The 20,719-nt window shown below is 35.0% G+C and overlaps 1 protein-coding gene and 1 non-coding gene across 31 annotated transcripts in view; both read right to left on the reverse strand.

Annotated features, from left to right (window-relative positions):
- Positions 1-20,719, reverse strand: part of Unc79 (unc-79 homolog, NALCN channel complex subunit) — a 261,091-nt gene that overhangs the window by 203,054 nt on the left and 37,318 nt on the right. For 24 of the 30 annotated variants that reach the window (XM_074067270.1, XM_074067258.1, XM_074067265.1 and 21 more), the window contains 3 exons: positions 19,229-19,533; positions 15,891-16,061; positions 7,562-7,654 (listed from right to left, as the gene is read on the reverse strand). The exons of 2 other annotated variants lie outside the window; for them this stretch is intronic. In XM_074067270.1, the coding sequence (XP_073923371.1) occupies positions 7,562-7,654; positions 15,891-16,061; positions 19,229-19,475 (511 nt within the window). In that variant the 5' untranslated portion in view covers positions 19,476-19,533. Of the gene's footprint in view, positions 1-7,561; positions 7,655-15,890; positions 16,062-19,228; positions 19,534-20,719 lie in introns of those variants that run through there. 4 more of the 30 variants (XM_074067267.1, XM_074067266.1, XM_074067264.1 and 1 more) reach the window with 2 other exon arrangements.
- LOC141421955 (small nucleolar RNA U3) lies at positions 3,608-3,812 on the reverse strand. Its single transcript, XR_012446630.1, has one exon. It is a non-coding gene; the product is annotated as a small nucleolar RNA U3 (small nucleolar RNA).

The raw sequence follows: 20,719 nt of genomic DNA on the forward strand, positions 1-20,719 counted from the left end.
AAAAAAAAAACTGAACAATAAACAAGGAGCTGAAAACTAACACACAGCAGAGGGAGCAGGGTGCTGTAAGCAGGAGGGAGAGGCAAAGAGCTGATCTCCACCCAAACCTTCAGTAAACAAAGGCTGGAAAGACAGAAGGGCTGACAGCAAGCCAGTGATAAGCCACTGCCTGAAATAGGGCAGGTAGCAGTCCACAAAGCTCATCTCCTGAGCCAGTGAGCAACATCCAAAGTCAAATGACACTGCAAAATTGAAAAACAATCAGCAAACCATCACAACACACTGACAGCAGGAATCCGGCTGATGGATCACTGATCTTGCCCCAGAGATACAAAGAAACAAGCCCCCAGTAAGCCCCCAGTAAACCAACACAGCAAAAACCCAACTCCAAAGCAGGACAGCTGGTGGGCTATAGAGCTGACCTCTGGAACCTGAGGAAAACATACAAACTTAAACTGCCACACCTCACTGAGGGAGGAGCTGTCCAAGCAGCTGCCTCTGTAAGACAGAAGAAAAACTGGCGAGACTCCCCAGTCACGTGGCAAGACTAAGACGGAGCCTCTGCTTAAATACCAGGACTGGATGCTGAAGGAGTAACACCACAACTACTAAGACTAAAATTCTATTGTTCCTGAACCTGGAGTTTTTTTGTTTTTGTTTGTTTGTTTTGTTTCTTGTTTGTTTGTTTGTGTTTATTTGTTCATCTCTCCCCATTGATTTCTTTGGGATTTTTGTTGTTGCTGTTGGTTTTGTTTTGTTAGTTTTACTGTTGTGAGTTACTTAATACTAAATTACACTCAGACCAGGGACAGAAATAGCATATACACACACTAACCTAAAAAAAGCAATACACCCACAAAACAAAATTTAACCAAGGGAAAGAAAACAGGTGACTGAAACCACCAATAGCCTATCAAGAACATAGTTACACAATACCAAGTGGAGCAATGGGAAGGCAAAAAAGGGATGGAAACCATTCTTCCCCCAAAAATAATTTAATATGGATTCAGAGGGAAATGAAGAAAATGAATACCCAGTACAAGACTCCAACAAAACAAAGATAAATGATGCCAAGGAACCCAATGATGCCCACAAGAACATCCTCAAAGAAGAAATTCTACAAGTAATTACTGAGAATTTCATGGAAATGTTACTAGACATGGTCAACCAAAATGTACACGAGCCACTCAAGAAATTCTAAGACACCAAAAATAAAGAATATGAGAAGACACAGAAACAAATAAATGAATTCACAGGAGCCCTAAATAAACACCAAAGTGAAACAAAGAACAATATAAATACAGAAATAAATGAATTAAAGATGAAAGTTGACAATATTAAAGAGGAAGTGATCAATGATATGGAAAAACCTCAGAAAAAAGAATGAAACAGAAATACAAAACACAATGGATGGCCACTCCAGCAGACTAGAACAAGCAGAAGACAGAATCTCAGAACTTAAAGATAAAATGGAAATTAAAGGAAAAACTGAAGAGCTATTAGTCAAACAACACAAGCAAGACCTGTGAAAGGAATATGCAAGAACTCACCAATTCCATCGAAAAACCAAACCTGAGAATCATGGGCATTGAAGAAGAAGAAGCACAAGCAAAAGGGATTCATAATATACTCAAAAAAAATAAAAATAGAAAATTTCCCAAATCTAGAGAAAGCTATGCCCATTCAGGTACAGGAAGCCTCCAGGACACCAAACAGACTTGACCAAAATAGAACCACCCCACAACATATTATCACTAAAACAACAAGCACAGAAAATAGAGAAAGAATATTGAAGGCTGTAACAGAGAAAAAACAAATTAACATGCAAAGGTAAACCCATCAAAATCACAGCAGATTTCTCATGGGAAACTGTAAAAGCAAGAAGGGCATGGAGTGAGGTATTCCAGGCACTGAATGAAAATAACTTCAACCCTAGGATACTCTACCCAGCAAAACTGTCATTCAAAATAGATAGATCAATAAAAGTCTTCCATGATAAGCAGAAACTAAACAATATATGACCACCAAGCCACACTACAAAAGATTCTTCAAGGAATTATGCACACAGAAAATGAAAGCAAACAAAATCATGAGAGGACAGGCAGTCCCAAAGTACAGGAGAAGAAAGAGAAGGAATCAGAGAGTAACACTGATTCAGCTGCACACAATTAAACCCTTAAACAACAAAAACAACTAAATGACAGGAATCACCACATAAGTATCAATGCAAACACTGAATGTTAACAGACTTAACTCCCCCATTAAAAGACACCGTTTGGCAAACTGGATTAAAAAGGAAGATCCAACAATCTGTTTACAGAAGACCCATCTCATTGGCAGAAACAAGCACTGGCTTAGGGTGAAAAGCAGGAAGATTCCCAAGCCAATGGCCCCCGAAAACAGGCAGGAGTTGCAATACTTATCTCGGACAAAGTAGACTTCAAACTTACATTGATCAAATGAGATAAAGAAGGACACTCCATACTAATAAAAGGTGAAATACACCAAAAGTAAAAAACAATTATCAACCTATATGCACCCAAAGTCAGTGCACTCAATTTCATCAAACATACTCCAAAGGACCTAAAAGCATATATAGACTCTAACACAGTGGTAGTGGGAGACTTTAATACCCCCCTATCACTGATAGGTCATCCAAATAAAAAAATCAATAAAGAAATTCTAGATCTAAATCATACCATAGATGAAATGGACCTCGCCAATGCCTACAGAATATTTCATCCAACTTCTGCACAATATACATTCTTCTCAGCAGCCCATGGAACCTTCTTCAAAATTGATCATATCTTAGGGCACAAAGCAAGCCTCAGCAAATATAAGAAAATAGAAATAATCCCATATATTCTATCTGATTACAATGCATTAAAACTAGAACTCAACAATAAAAACAACAGTAGAAAACATGCAAACAATTGGAAGCTGAACAACAGATTGCTCAATGATCAATGGGTCATTGATGAAATAAAAGAGGAAATTAAAAGGTTCCTGGAAGTTAATGAAAATGAAAATACGACCTACCAGAACCTATGGGACACAGCAAAGACAGTCTTAATAGGAAAGTTTATAGCCATAAACTATAAGGACAGAAAGATCTCAAATTAATGACCTAATTCTACATCTCAAACTCGTAGAAAAACAAGAACAAGCAGATCCCAAAACAAGCAGAAGGAGAGAAATAATAAAAATAAGGGCCAAAATTAATGAAATAGAAACAAAAAAAAAATACAAAAAAATCAACAAAAAAAAAACACTGGTTCTTTGAAAAAATAAACAAGACTGACAGACCCCTGGCAAACCTGACTAAAATGAGGAGAGAAAAAAACCCAAATCAGTAAAATCAGAAATACAAAAGGGAGATAACAACAAACACTACAGAAATCCAAGAAATCATCACAGACTACTTTGAGAACCTATATTCCAATAAATTTGAAAATCTTGAAGAAATGGGCAAATTTCTAGATATGTATGACCATCCAAAATTGAACCAAGAGGACATTAATCACCTGAATAGATCTATAATACAAAATGAAATTGAAGCAGCAATAAAGAGTCTCCCAAAAAAGAAAAGTCCGGGACCTGATGGATTCTCTGCTGAATTCTATCAGACCTTTTTTTTTTTTTCTTTTTTTATGATCATCAATGGCAAATGGCAGCTTCCACATGGCAGCACCCACAGCCAGATTCACGCTCAGGTGAGAACATTGCACCTCCTCCTTGTGGTTTCCAGTACTCTACACAATTAGAGAAACTTCTCTAGTAACAAACTATAGAAATCCTTTAAAGAAGAACTAATACCAACTCTCCTTAAACTTTTCCACAAAATAGAAAGGGAAGGAATACTGCCTAACTCATTTTATGAAGCCATTATTACACTTTTCCCAAAACCAGACAAAGACAACTGCAAAAAGGAGAACTATAGCCCAATCTCCTTAATGAACATCAATGCAAAAATCCTCAATAAAATAATGGCAAACCTAATCCAACAACATATCAGAAAGATCATTCACCACAACCAAGTTGGCTTCATCCCAGGATCCAGGGGTGGTTCAACATATGCAAATCTATAAATGTAATACAGCACATCAATAGAAGCAAAGACAAAAACCACTTGATCCTTCGATAAGATCCAACACCACTTCATGATAAAAGCTCTAAGAAAACTAGGAATAGAAGGAATGTACCTCACATTGTAAAGGCTATATATGACAAACCTATGTCCAACATCATACTTAACAGAGAAAAACTGAAACCATTTCCCCTAAAATCAGGAATAAGACAAGGGTGCCCACTATCCCCACTCCTATTCAACATAGTACTGGAATTCCTAGCCAGAGAAATTAGGCAAGAAGAAGAAATAAAAGGAATACAAATAGGTAAAGAAACTGTCAAAATATCCCTATTTGCAGACAACATGATCCTATATCTCAAAGACCCAAAAAACTCTACCCAAAAACTCCTAGACATCATAAACATCTTCAGCAAGGTGGCAGGATACAAAATCAACTTACAAAAATCATTAGCTTTTCTATACACCAATAATGAACAAACTGAGAAAGAATATATGAAAACAATTCCATTTATAATAGCCTCAAAATAAAAATCAAATACCTAGAAGCAAACTTAACAAAGGATGTGAATGACCTCTACAAGGAGAACTACAAACCCCTGAAGAAAGAGATCAAAGAAAACTACAGAAAGTGGAAAGATCTCCCGTGCTCATGGATTGGTAGACTCAACATAGTAAAAATGGCTATACTACCAAAAGCAATCTACATGTTTAATGCAATTCCCATCAAAATCCCAATGACATTCATCACAGAGATTGAAAAATCTACCTTAAAGTTCATTTGTAAACACAAGAGACTGCGAATAGCCAAGGCAAAAGGAACAATGCTGGAGGTTATCACAATACCCGACTTCAAACTATATTACAAAGCAACAGCAATAAAATCAACATGGTACTAGCACAAAAACAGACACGAAGACCAGCAAAACAGAATAGAGGACCCGGATATGAATCCACACAGTTATGCCCACCTTATTTTTGAAAAAGGCGCCAAAAACACATGATGGAGAAAAGACAACTTCTTCGACAAATGTTGCTGGGAAAAGTGGTTATCTGTCTGCAAAAAACTGAAACTGATCCATGTTTATCACCCTGTACTAGTATCAACTCAAAATGGATCAAGGACCTTAATATCAGACCCGAAACTCTGAAGTTAGTATATGAAAGAGCAGAGAATACTCTGGAAGCAATAGGTATAGGCAAGGACTTCCTCAATAGAACCCCAACAGCTCAGCAACTAAATGAAAGGATGGACAAATGCGACTTCACAAAATTAAAAAGCTTCTGCACAACAAAAGAAGTGGTCTCTAAACTGAAGAGACCACCCACAGAGTGGGAGAAAATATTTGCCAGCTAAACATCAGACAAAGGACTGATAACCAGAATATACAGGGGACTCAAAAAACTAAACTCTCCTAAAATCAATGAACCAATAAAGAAATGGGAAAGTGAACTAAACAGAACTTTCTCAAAAGAAGAAATTCAAATGGCCAAAAAACAAATGAAAAAATGCTCACCATCTCTAGCCATAAAGGAAATGCAAATCAAAACCACACTAAGATTCTACCTCACCCCTGTTAGAATAGCCATCATCAAAAACACCACCAACAACATGTGTTGGCGAGAATATGAGGAAAAAGGAACCCTAGTACACTGCTGGTGGGAATGCAAGCTGGTGCAACCACTCTGGAAAAAAGATTGGAGGCTTTTTAAAAATCTAAACATAGATCTGCCATATGATCCAGCAATCCCACTCTTAGGGATATACACAAAGGAATGGGACTCAGGTTACTCCAGAGACATCTGCACACCCATGTTTATTGCAGCACTATTCACAGTAGCCAAGTTATGGAAACAGCCAAGATGCCCTACTACTGACAAATGGATTAAGAAAACGTGTATTTATACACAATGGAATTTTATGCAGCCATGAAGAAGAATGAAATCTTATCATTCTAAAGTAAATGGGTGGAACTGGAGAACATCATCCTGAGTGAGGTTAGCCAGGCTTAGAAGACCAAAAATCATATGTTCTCCCTCATATGCGGACTTTACATCTAGGGCAAATTCAGCAATGTTGTTGAACTTGGGTCACACGCTAAGAGGAGAACACATACGGGAGGAATGGGATAGGTAGGAGACCCAAAACTTGGAAGTGTTTGATGTCCCCACTGCAGAGGAGCTAATACAGTAACCTTAAAATGACAGAGGTCAATTTGGGAAGGTGACCAGGAAGAAGTGAAGATGTCAGGTAGAGATGAATCAATTTGGGTTGTAACACACTTGTGCATGCAAGCAATGCTAGGAATCTCTCCGTATAGCTATCCTTATCTCAACAAGCAAAATACTATGTCTTTCTTATTATTGCTTATGTCTACTCTTCAACAAAATTAGAGAAAAGGGCAGAACAGGTTCTGCCTGTAAGCAAGGGGGGAGTTGGGGGAGAGGGAGGAGCAGGGGAGCAGGGGGAGAAATGGCCCAAACAATGCATGCACATATGAATAAATGAACAAACATGCACACACATGCACATACATGCACACACACACACACACACACACACACACAACACTCCAGACTAGACTAAGATGCATTACAATTTTTAAAATGAGAAAACAAATTTTTTCATTACCCTGGATCAAAACCTCAATTATTATTCTCCTTAAAAAGAGGGCTAAAAGCAGTTGCCTGATTTTGCTAACTTTCTAAATAAAGATTTTATGAAAATAAAAACATAGTTCATATCTTTGCCTATGATTTCAGCAGTCAGTTCCTTTTTACGTCAGTTCCCCAAAGTTCATCTACAATACACTAACAAACAGAAACCAAACAGAGTAAGTCACAGGAAACCTATCCAACATCACTAGTGATCTAAGATAAAAATATCAAAATGGGTTTTTATTTTTCATCTATTCAACTCTGAACAAATTTTATAATATAATAATAATATTATTATTATAATAATAATATTATAATATATTGTCACAATCAGACAATACTTCCATTTACAACTAGTGGAATACTGAAATTTTTTTCAAAACTTTAAACCATGAATTCCTCTTTCATTAACTTATTCTATGGAAATAATCAAAATGTAGCAGAAAATTTATATAAAAGGATATTTCTGTGGCATTTGAGGACTGACTTTGCCAAATTATTAACAGTAGTTATTGTTGCTAGAACTTTTTGTATTTTTAATTTAATTATTTCTACATGGTTATAATCGATTGATTTCCAGTCAATGTTCTAAAATTTTTCCTTAAACATTCTGAAAATAACATTAGCGAGCAAGATCACTACTACTAGCAAAAGGCAGGGAAATTTATTTTAATTCAAAAGTATGTTTTCTAACACATTTCCAATTGTCTATTCCACCAAGAGAAGTTCTCACATGAAAACTTGCAGCTTATTTGGTTGATGTCTTGCCTTATGATTGGTTTTGGAATTAGTTAGGCTGCTCAAATTCCCACTTACCTGGATTAGATGTGTACTGCATTGCAATCATTAGCATGGAAGATGCAGAGAGATTAACGTGGGCAGGAACACCTTCTCTCCTGGAGGAACCCACTGAAACCAAAGTTGTTTTGATTAGATATAAATCTCTCTCTCTCTCTCTCTCTCTCTCTCTCTCTCTCTCTCTCGCTCGCTCTTTCTCTGTGTGTGTGTGTGTGTGTGTGTGTGTGTGTGTGTATTTGCTACTTTGCAGGGAGTATAAGAAGGAACTTCAAAAGAAAGTTCCAATCAAGCCAATGGAAATTTTGTACAAATAAAACTACAAAATTTTTCCCTGCATATAAGTGCTACAGTTGTGCACAATGGTAGAAACATCTAGAGAGGATCTACATGGAGAAGGAACAGTGCCACAATGATGATCAGAGTTGTGATTGCTACTCCAAAGATATTTATATCTAGATGACAAAGAAAGAAAAAAACAGAATCCTCTATGTGCTCAAATATAAAGGTATGTTGAAGGTTGTTGCAATAGAAAAGTAAAACGTTTTTAAATCTCAACATCAATGCATTGACTTTCAGAAAAGCAGATAAAATAAGCTTAGTATAATGTGTAACTTCTTATTTCGTTACAGACACAAATTTTAAATCACCTATGATAAAAATACTATATTAATTTAAAAGTTACTTTCAATGCTCATATATCATTATGCAGTTTGCTTCAACCCTTCATATGAAACTTCACCACCAGTGCCTTGATTACCATAAGAATCACTTTTTTTAGCTTTCCAAAGCTTATCATCTTTAAATCAAACTTAGTTGTTTGAAATAAAGCACTTTCTAAATCTATGAATAACACTGTTGCTGGACATTTTATCCTACCTATGCCAACAGGTATTCAATCACAAAGCAAGTTGTGTCTTCAAAATTCATCTAATAGCTAGCTGTGTAGTCATGATCTCTGATTACACACTGCTCAGAAAACATCTTTTGAGTGGCTCGTTCATGAAATTCCTGCATCTTTTTCCTCTTTCTTTTTAAACACTATATTAGGTAACTCCCTTAAGTACTCAAAACTAGCACTCATGGAAGTTATTTGAAGCAGTATGTTATTTCCAAAGGGAACTTTATTATCCCAACAGAGTAACAGAGAGGGAACCCACAATAGGAAGACCTTTATTAAGATTCAAAGATAACCAGGCATGGTGGTACACACCTGTAATCCCAGCTACTAAGAAGGCAGAGTTAGGAGGACCACAGTATGAGGCTTACCTGAGCAAAAGAAAAAGACCCTATTTGAAAAAAAAACTAAAAGCAAAAAGAACTGAGGGTATAGCTCAAGTTATAGAGTGCTTGCCTTGTAAGTTTAAGGCCCTAAATTCAATCCCAATACTGTGCAAAAAAAAAAAATTCAAATGTGAAATGAATTTCTCTTTTCTTAGGGATAACTGAAGAAGCAGGAGAAACTTCTTATACCTAGGCTTCTGTGTCAAATTGTCAAGCATGAACAGAACAGTGTACAGGGAATATAAGACCCTCAAAAAGTTAACTCAATTTTCTACACATAAGAGACCACTGACATGGACAACAACCAAAAAGCAGATAACCTCAAAATCTGCTTTATTTTATTTTATATTAAAATACAATATATGGTGGAATATATCCCACCTACACCCAAAAAGAATAAGATAACTTAAAATAAAATACATTACATATAGAACCATTAAAGATTTGTCATATAACAGAGAAGACAAAAAAGTTTAACATGATCTATATTTTTATATAAACAACCTTCAACACCATAATGGACAGTACCCTTTACAACAGATTTATAAAAGCAAACAGATCCATAACTGAGTTCCATTAATCTGAGTTCATTTTTATAAATCACTTGTAGTTGAGTACTTCTAACCCACTAAACAGGTGATATTCAGGTACATAAACTAGTTTGGAAATACAATATGAATAGCTAGACAAAAATATGGAGCTCTTAGTGGTAAGGTTGATTAATCAAGAAAAAAGAACTTTGAACCAAATGCTAAAGAACAACACACAGTTACTCTCAATCATTAGCCAGGGACTTTTTTCAAATTCAGTTCCTTGGGAGTCCATATCTAGATATTACAACTCTGTTAGTTTGAGAAACAAGAAACTATATGTTTCTGTACTACAAGTACATCAGTTGGTGCTGATACAAACTAGCCTTAACCCTCCCTTTCAGAAGTACTATTAGAGGGATGAGAAATAGGAAAGAAAATGCTCAGTAAGAGATCCTGGGATAGGAAGAATAACTGCACACACATGTATCTTGTGCCTTTTGGTTAAGGAAAGAATGTGTGTGTGTGTGTGTATGCGTGTGCGTTAATTCTTTTGGGACAAGTGTTTTCACCTTTGTTTAAATTCATCCAAAACTCTTTAATAAGAAGCATTTCTCAACAATGAAAACTACCATTAAGAGAGACTGAGAGTCATTGTGCCTGAAGGCCTTTAAAAATGGGAGAGAGGTCCAATTGTCTCAGATGATTTGGGTGAAATCTATTTGAAGAACTGCCCAAATGGCTCAGAGACCTTTGACAAATCCATGCTCTCCCTCAAGTCTGGCCAGCCAAAAAGCCAAAAGTATTCTCCTGGCTCAAACCCTAGGAAAATTGGCTCCAATACTTGTATAAACAGATGGTACCTTGCAATTTCAAAGCCTTCTACTAGACTGAATAAAATCACCATAATTCTAATTTAATAAACATGCCAAGCACATATCATTTATTGAATCTTTTTTAAATTGCATGATGTAAACAGATGTGAATTTTGTTCTCACAAGGATGTAAAAAATAAAACCAAAATACATACAATAGAAGGAAGAAGAGAGACAAAACAAGAACATTTTACATTTACTATTGTGCTTAGGAAATATAATTAAAAATTTTTAGTCTTATTCCTTATCTACCTAGCAGTACCTGAACAATCATTACCATTATACCCTCCTTCTATGAATAGTATTGATATAGTCTATAATGCATTATGGTATATAACTCTTACATAATTCACATCCAAAAAAAGTAAATATATAGGAAAAACCATTTTATAATACAGAGATTAAATTATTCGCATGAGTACACCAGCTTAATTACTGGGATTACAGTCCAAGTCACTGGACTGACTAGACTGATGCTCTAATTACTTATTCATTCAACCGTATTTTTTTTTTTTCAGTATCTCCTATATACCAGGCATTGTTCTGGGTCCTCGGCATATAACGGGAAAGAAGATAGACAGGTCTTTGTCCTTACAGAGCTTAGTTTTTAGGGCTGTGTTATCCATTATGGTAACCAGTAGTCACCAATGGCTATTTAAATTTAAATTAGTTAAAATTAAATAAAATTTAAAATGCAGCTCCTTGGTATTATTAGACATATTACAGGAGGAGCTCAGTAACTATATTTGGTAGTGGCTACTAGGGGGCAGCACCAAATTCTATAGAACATTCCCATCATCACAAAAAGTTCCATGGACAGCACTATTCTAGAGGAAAGGAAAAACAGTATCCATGAAGAAACAGGGCAAGGGAATAGACAGAAGGTCCTGAGTTAACTTAGAAGGAAAGACTTCTCAAAAGACATGGTAACTTGTCTTACTTGGGTTTTGCAAGCAGAGGTAATTGTGTACCATTAGAGAGGGTTTCAGTATAAGAGAACCATGTCTTCAGAAGGGAGTATCAGTCATAAGAAAACATGACTCTAAATTCTTTGCTGCCTTAAAATATTTGTCGATTGGTAAGTTAATGAAAAGTCACAGACAGGATGCCCATAAACACAGCAGAAGTGTTCTACGAGTGCAAAACCTGCTATAATAACTACTACTGATTTATACAACAAATTAATGATTAAAAGTCTTAAACTGTATTGGATGGCTCCTTGCCTCAAGCAATATGTAAAATGATAAAATTTTAGAACAACATGGAGATTTCAGCAGAATATTAAAATTAGTTATAATCGTATTTAACACGTTTGTGATATGACTATGCATTTGATCCAGGATTCAGTTGTAAATCATAGAATATTCAAAAGGCCATTCCCATGTGTTAGGTCATGGTTTTTACAGAGCATGGGCTATAGACAGAGAAGTTATAATTATTGACAATTTTACATCTAAGGAAATAAAAGTTTGATGTGGTTAAGAGATTTTCTAACAGCTAAAGGACTATAATTCAGCTCTTCCAAATTCTAGTAACAAAACATTTCTTACAATTTAATAATAAAGCTCTTATATTAAGACCTACCTTGTAACTATAATTATTAGCTAAAAAAAGACTGAAAATACCAAGATTATTTTAATATCAATACTTTACCTTCATTTTAATCTTTTTTATGTAGTATTAATCTTTGGAAGACTATAAAAACACATTGACATCATATGGAGTATGTAATAGAACAAAAGTAGTAGTAATAGAAGAAAAAATGATCCACAGATAACAGCCTAGAACCAGACATTCAATTAACTCATGTGATTGTTTTTAAGTCAATGCAAAGGTTTGAATGAACTTTTTTTTTTCTAAGAGTAAGTGACTTTTTGAGAAAATCCAAGTTGGAAAAGAAACTGGATTTTATTACCCAGTCTAGAATATTACGGTACAATAGAAGCACTCTGAACCAACATAATTCTTTGACTTTATTGATATCTTTAGAATAACGTAGCAAGAAGCAGGAGGATAATGAGTTTGAGGCCAGCCTGACCCTGTCTCAAAAACAAACAAACAAAAAAAAGTAGCCTAGATCAGTTCATGTTCATCTGGAATCAATTTTTTATCTTAAACAAAAATGTCTTTTTTTTTTTTTTTTTTTTTTTTTTTTTTTTTTTACAAAATCAGAGAACAGGAGAACAGAACAGGCTCTGTCTGGAGGGTGGTACAAATAGGACTGGTGAGGATTGGGGAAAGGGTGTTGGTAGGTAAATATGGTGCAATACTGTGTGCACATGCATGAAAATGGAACAATGAAACCTACTGAAACTATTCTGGAAATGGGGGAGGGGGACTAAAGGAGAATGGTGGGAGGGGCGAATTCAACTATGATATATTTGATATACTGTAGAACTTTTGTAAATGTCACAATGTACTCCCAGCATAACAATAATAAAAAAATTAAATCATATACAAAATGAAGGTAAAGCCATGGGTTTATTGACAAAGATGGCACAAAGGACATATATGATATACATGCTCAATCTGAAGGAGCTGCAATACCTCATGAGGTCTACTTCAAAGCTCAGAACTTCATTATCCAGGTGATATAGACAATGACATAAACATTAGTTATACTATCATTAATAAAATAATCATTTAACACATGAAAAATTATCCATGTTTTACATTTGACCTTAGGAATACCACACCAAAGACACGAAAAAAACCTTTTTGTTTTGGTTTGGTTTTTTGGTGGTACTGGGGTTTGCACTAACTAGACAAGCACTCTACCACTTGAGCCATGACCCCACACTTTTTTGCGTTAATTATTGTTCAGATAGGATCTTGCACTTTTGCATAGACCAACCTGGACCACAATTCTCCTACTTACGCCTCCCAAGAGCTGGGATGACAGGTGGGTACCACCATGTTCAGCTAATTAGTTGAAATTGGATCTCGCTGACTTTTTGTCACCTGGCCTTGAAATGTGATCCTCCAGATCTCTGCCTCTGAACTAGCTGGGGTTATAGGCATAAGACACTGTGCCCAGCCACTTTTCTGTCTTAAAGACCTTATCAACTATTAAAAAATACAATGTCTCCCATTATAACATCTCACTCCTGAAATAAAAGCATTCTGGATGAAGTTAAATGCTCCTACCTTGTTTTAGTCAGACTTTCTAGACACTGAAACAACTACCAAAAATAGAAACAATGCTGATACAATAAACAGACCCATATTCTCATATCAACCCATTTTAACATGATTAATCTGGAACCAGATCTCTTCTATTTTTGGATCTGTGTCTTTATATCTATTTTTGTGAAATAGGCAAAAAAGAAGCACCTGACTAGTATAACAGAGTGTGGCTGTAAAGGTTGATACCACAACTTACTTTCAAGCATTTAAAGATAACAAAAACTGGCTACTATTGATCTACCAAAATGGTGAAGAGAAACAAAGTCAAAACTAAGAGACTAACACCAGGGCAACAAAATAAACACACTGAACAGATCAGATCAACGATTGGGTTAGATAAAGATTTGTGCCTGTTATACAAAATAAGATTGGTGTTATTTAGCCTAGAATTATTAAGCCAGAAATAAGCTTAAGAGACTGACATTTTTCCAAATCCTTCCTGTCTGGTTAAAAAAAAATTAAGTCTCAGAGATATGAAGTGACTTGTTCAGACTTTTAAATGAACATCAGGTTACTCCACTAATAAACACTAAAATTTATAGAAATTTTGTAAACTCAACTCACTATTTTATTTTCCTCAGCTGTCAAGGTTCACACATTTGTTAAGGTAAGGATTGTCTACAAGGTGTTTTTTTGGTTCTGTATTTCTAATTAAGTAGCTATTAATGACCAAAGTGAAGAAATGAATTCACAGCTGTTGCAATACATGATTGGTCTTAAGCATAACTTCAGAAACCTGCTACATTCAATGCCTCTCCCAAAATTATTAACTTATTCCTAAAACATAGAGATGCAGTGATTTGATTAATTATTAGAAAGACACAACCTCACCTGCTATTCTTCAAAGAAAAAAAAAAAACAAGAATACCTATACGTATGTTTAGGAGTTAACATTACTTATTTTAAAATAAGATTATTGGGCTGGGGCCATGGCTCAATGGTAAAGCATTTGCCTAGCAAGCATGGACCCTTAGTTCAAAACCTTGCTACAACCAAAATAAAACTATATAATTATAAGACCACATCCGTAAGTGAGTATTTATCCATAAAGTTATACAGACCAAAAAAGGGGAATGGTCAAATAGTCTATAACTTGAATGGCATGATCAGTTTGTTAATTTTTCTGAATTGCTGTATTACTAGAGCAGAAGTCAGACTCTTTGCTGAAAAGACATGAAAATTACAATCCTGTTTATAAAATTAAACTTGATTGTATAATAAGTCAATGTATCTCAAACGGTACAGATGTTTACCAAATGTTGAAATAGAACAAAAACTTTAATATGATCATAAGTACATAAAATTGAAATGGTGAGCAATGATCACTAGGAGTTGAATGTGACCAATAAAGGTGTTTGTATAGAACAAGAATTAAGGGAAGGAACCAAGTAAACACTTACTACATAGCCGGCATTGAGCTAGCACTTTACCAATGTTCCAGGTTAATCATTATAACTTACATCATGACAACCTCATGAAGCAGCCATGATTAGTATTCTTATTTTACAGGTAAGTAACTTGCCTAATATCACTCAGCTAGCTGGTGGTAGAACTACGATTGGAATCTAGATGTGTTTGGCTCTTAAACCCACAATTTTTTCAGATTATCCATTGAAACATAGGTTAATCCATAATCTGTTTCTTTTTTTTTTTTTTGGTAGGGAAGCAGCTTGAACTCAGGGCTTCAAGATCACAAAGCAGGCACTCTACCACTGAGTTACACCTCCAGTCCCATAATCCATTTCTTTAAAGAATAGTTCAGAAGGATTTTTATCAAAAAAAAAACCACAATCCAATTTTTTCTTCTCTTTGCTCTCATTTCTGATAAGTTTACAGAATTAAGTCTATAAAAGTGAAAAAGAATTAAAATCAATTCTATGTTTCTACCTATACCTTGCATATCAGTTGCAGGCTTTAACTTCTTTCAAAGTGTTTTTATAAATTTTGACTCATTTTATCATCACACAGCACCCTTGTGGGGTAAGATGATACAATCTTCAGTCTATGGGTAAGGTTCCCACTATGAGAGCTGAACTGCCCAACACCCACGTGACTACAGTCAGAACTAGAACTAGAATCTACACATCCTGACTCTGTTGCTCTTTCTCTTTCCATCATACCCTACTGCCTTCAGAAGCAAAAGAGAAGAATTTCTACATCAGAGACAACATTCTTTCCCCCTTTTTTCTAACATGGCAAAAAGATAGTGTAATTTATAAGTAGGAAATACAGATTGCTTTAACATGTTCTTTCTTCCTATTCTGTAAGATCAAACTAAGTGAATAAAATAATTCTAAGGGAACATTGTCTTTCATTTCTTTGATTTTTATCAAAATATCAATGATGAAATGATTTAATTTAAATCATACCACAGATACACAGCAAGTGATTCCATTATAATCTTGAAAATCAAGAGTTTATAACAGCAAATTTCCATTTGCATAATACATTAAATATAGGTAAGATTGAACTTACATATAGCCATTGGTAGAAAAGATGTGCTCAGATATTCAATAATATCCTTGTGCAGAAATGGAGGAAAGGTAGCTAAAGTTGAAATCATCGTGTAGGGCAAAGTACTCAGTATATCATCATTGAGAAAGGGTAGCAAACATGTAGTTGTATAAAATATCGACTGTCCAAGATCTACAAAACAAAATTGGGTAATCAGTCACTGAATATTTTACCATTAACAAAATATACTAATTTTACACTAGTTTTAGTAAGCTGGTTTAAATTATAATTAACAACTATTGTTCCTGTTCTATTAAGAATTCAGAAATGTACTGCTTAGTATAGTGTCCTAAGACCACAGGTTTTTTGTCAGTAAGTGACTGATGAATGAATATATAAAGAAACATCAATCTAATACATAAGCCTTTCCTCAATGTTTTATCAATCATAAGTAATACTTGGTATTCATATTCTTCCTTGATCTCATAAATTCAAAGCACTTCCCATGTGAAAAATGAAACCTAAAACCCTTCCATTGGAAGGATTAGTGGAACTAAGGCGCCACTTCATTTTGCAAGAGATAACTGAGACACACTGCAAGTTTCAGAAAAGTTAACAGTAGAACTAGAAATAAGGACATATTTCTATTCCACCAACCAAACCACAATGCTCCTATGAGTCTTGGGCTCTGAAGTAGTTTGAGTTTGTAACCTCCACAGAGTAGCAGATTCAGTATCCACCAAAGAAAGGAAGCCATAAGCTGGTACTACATGTCACCATGCATTTAGTCATCAACCATCATGGAAGGAAGTGCCTATGAATAATAATCTACCAATATTTTTAAATGGATATAGTAATAATACCTACCTCACTTCGTTAGAAGAACTATTAAGTTTAAATGAAATAAATGCAAAAGCTCAGCATAGCAGATGTGTACTCCAAATTATTAGCTATTACTTATTACCATTAATATTACCATTATTATTACCTGCATGAGAAGTAAAAATAAAGGACCTTCAAAAAGCACAACTATTTAGCTTTAGAATGCATGTAGATCAAATCCCATTGCATTAAATGTACATTTTTATATTTTTGAACCTCCCAAAATGTAGGTCATCAGCCAAGGTTCAACAATGAAGGCTAATCATTTTTGTATTCCTTATAATAGTAAAGCATTAGACTCTTGTCTGCTTTGTAGTAGATTTGTCTTCCTAGTGTTATGTTGATTCCTAACATTATTTCTGGGTGTAATTAGACGTACTGTGCCCTCTCCACAAGCAAATCAACTGACAATGTGGCCACAATGTACACTGGGAAGTTAGGATAAGTCAACCTGGCTCTCTAATCAATGAAATGGACAACTCACAGGTGTTTTACTAAGAATTACCTGAGGTTGTGTAAAAGACACCTTAATTACTTTCCCTGTGCCTTTTAGCCTTATTACAGAACATTAGCACTGAAAGGGGCCTGGAAATCCACCCAGAGTATTTTTTATAGAAGGAAACTGAAATCAGGAGAGGGAAAGTGATTGCCCCAAATCACCTGAGAGTCAGTAGTTGAACTGTGACAAAAAAAAAAAAAAAACAGTCCCTAGTACTCTTTCCTAGGTCACCCAGACTCAGAGTGAGGACACAGCCTCTAAACATTGTACAATGGCTCTTAATCTAAAAGTGCAAAAGAGGCATCCACAGGAAGCTTGCTTAAAAATTCAGATCTAAAACCATTTCTTAGTAATTCCTATTGAAGAATTCCATTTTCCAAACTCCCTAGGTGATTCTGAGATTCTTCAAACCACACTTTTGAAGAAACAATGCTGTCTGGCCTCTCTAAACCATTTGCTAGAATGAACTGGTATATTTTTTCCTATCTTCTAAGCTCTATTGTACAGAATAAGAACACAACAAATAACAATGGAGAATAAAGTCACAAAACAGCTGCAGATATAAGAACAAAATTATAGACCATTTCCCTTAAAATTGTCACAATACACACATTAACTGCAATTATATGGGTTATGATTTACCAAATTCAATATTTTATGTTAATCAAGGGGCTTTGAAGATAAAGGGCATCTTCCCTAACCCAGCAGACCATCCAAGCAGCAAGTAGGTCCACAATGAATGCAGGACTAGGCATCACAAAGGACAGGCACTGACAGACTCATCAGCATATTAAGCTCTGATAGCCTTATGTTTAGATTTATTGTATTTAGATTCTAAGCTGAGAGAAGAAGGCTTAAGGCAGCCACAAAAGTACAGAATAAGCAATTTTACAGATTCCTACACTTTTATATTCACTATAACACAGAGTTGTACATACAAGAAAAGCAAATTCGATAATCATTACTTATGAAAGTAAATTTTAAAATTTTTAATTAGGAACACATAATACTAAATGAACCATTAAGCATTCTCTTAGAATTTTTTATATTAAAAGGCAAAATAGCCCCCACCACCCACCTATTTCCAAAATTCCAGCTTTTCTGTACAATGAAACTTTAGCTATCATACTTCCAGGAAACAAATTATCAGTATTTTAAAGTTAAGACAACTAATGCTTTAAAGTACATTTTTCTACAAAAATCTCTTATTACTGTGTAGTTTTCCATTTGATTCTCCCAAATACATATTGGATAGCTAAGCAGAGGATATTACTGTAGTCCTTTTTACGTGTTAAGAGAATTTAGTAAGCAAGTAAGATAATGAAATTGACTAAATATATAATAGAAAGGGGGAAGAGATAAGAAAAGAAGCATGCTCTCTGGCTTCTGTTCCAAAATATCACTATAATGCTGTATGCTGTGACATTTTGGTATAGCATTTTGTAGCAATTATTGCTTGTGAGATAAATTTGGAAAAGTTCTTAGACATTCCCTCTTATCTAACCCTCCTGTCCTGACAATTATGACAGGAAAGATGAGTCCTAGAAGATTCTTCAATTTGTACCCAAAACTCACAGAATCAGTTAGTGGATCAGAGTCTGCTCCTCAAACTTTACCTTTTACATTTTCTGGGGGAAAGTTTTTAAATCTTAGCTCCCCAACTGTAACTTCAACAAGAATCCCCACTAGAAGCTGATCCCGAGAGAAGAGAGAGCTTCTTGTTATATTCTTCCTCCAGTCTCCAGCCTATTTTCCCCAACACAAGCCCACTGAGATAACATCCCTTGGCAATACAACAGTGTAAAATGATAGGACAGGAAGTACCATAATGAAGTTTCAGCATAAGAAAGGCTTTAGCCACACAAAGTCCTTTCAAGCAATTTATCACAATTACAACAGTCTCCAAGCCAATTTCTCAACATCATATATATTAATAAATAAACATGTAGGTTTCCCAAGATTTTAATTAAATGCTCACCATGTTGGCCATGCTGTAGTAAAGGAACTAGATCCAGGAGAGTCACCAAAGTCACGTAGAGGCCTTGATAGTCCAAAGAAGGGTAGTCTGACAACTGAGCATCACGACTTTGCGGGCCACGTTCTGAAGGAGCATCTCGCAGGACGCTGTAAAGGAGGGAGCGAGTAACAGTAGGGTTGATGGAACTGACCTGCGGTCTTAGAGATGGGGTGAGTGGGAATGGCACAGGAAAAAGACACATGGTCATGGGCACTGTCAAATTGGAGGCATCTTGGTTTTCCTTCTTCCCTGTGCGGGACAAAATGCTGTTGGGGGGACAAAGAAAAAAAAGAGACAACAAAGACACAAAGAACAGCACATTACATTGAAATGACACTCTAAAACAAATAATAAAACACCAGATACATCCCACATAAGATGCAATCGCCATGCCAGCAGGGTCTACAAATCTAGTACCAGTCACATAGCTTTGTGCTCAGAGATACCAATAATACAGGTTTACTTTGTGGAACTTTCATTGCATCTCATGTGTTATCTGGTTAGTAAGGAGCAAAAATATAAAAATGCATGTTTCAGTGCCAAACCCATGTTTTACAGTTTGTCAGTTTGGTGAAGGAGAGGTTTCATGAGAGGAAAAACAATGACATTGTCTACCAAATAAGGGCTCTGATTCATAATTGCAAGGAGCTTTCAAAGAAAAGTTTTCAGCAAGACTGTATTAATCACATAAATAGAAACTTGCAAAATATAGGTATGGCACTTGCAGAAACATGTTTTAGCAAAGAATAAACATGTGTGTTTATTAAGAAAGTCTTAAAAATCACATGTTTATTGCATCAAAATAATGTCTATATGTATATTATGATACTGTTTCATGACATTCTGTCAGTATCATTTGAGATAATGAAGTTTAAACAGGCATATGAATTTAGAAATAATACATATTTCTAAAATGTTAGCTAAACTACATTGGAAAAGCTATAAAAGAATATATAGTAGATGGTCCATAGCATATGTTTGTGAACTAATGATAATGGTTATTTATGTGTGTGTTTTTTTAATTTGGCATGTTGGGGAGGAAACATTTTATTTTATGAATGCAAACAGTGGCTTATTAAATAGTTACCTTGAAAATTCTAAAGACTAAGAAAGCAGTATCTGTCATATAGCTGCACATGATACAATAAGATCTCATATATTACTGCTGCTACTTACGTTATTATTCAACAAAACTCACTAAAAACTAAAGGAAAGAATTTAGAAAGTTAAATAAAAGTTTAATGGGAATAAAAATAACTTCTAAAAATGAATTGCTTCTTTTATCCTTAACTTTAAATAAAGCAGAAAAGTTTTAAATTTAAAAATAAAAGAAATTACTGCTTAGCCAAATGTTTAAGTTTTTAAAATTAAATTATACTATTTATCATTAAAGACAATAGCTATACATTATAATATATGCAGCACTTATAAGTGCTTTTCTATATTACACTT

The sequence above is a fragment of the Castor canadensis genome, chromosome 3 (genome assembly GCF_047511655.1).
Source record: "Castor canadensis chromosome 3, mCasCan1.hap1v2, whole genome shotgun sequence".
Taxonomy (NCBI): domain Eukaryota; kingdom Metazoa; phylum Chordata; class Mammalia; order Rodentia; family Castoridae; genus Castor; species Castor canadensis.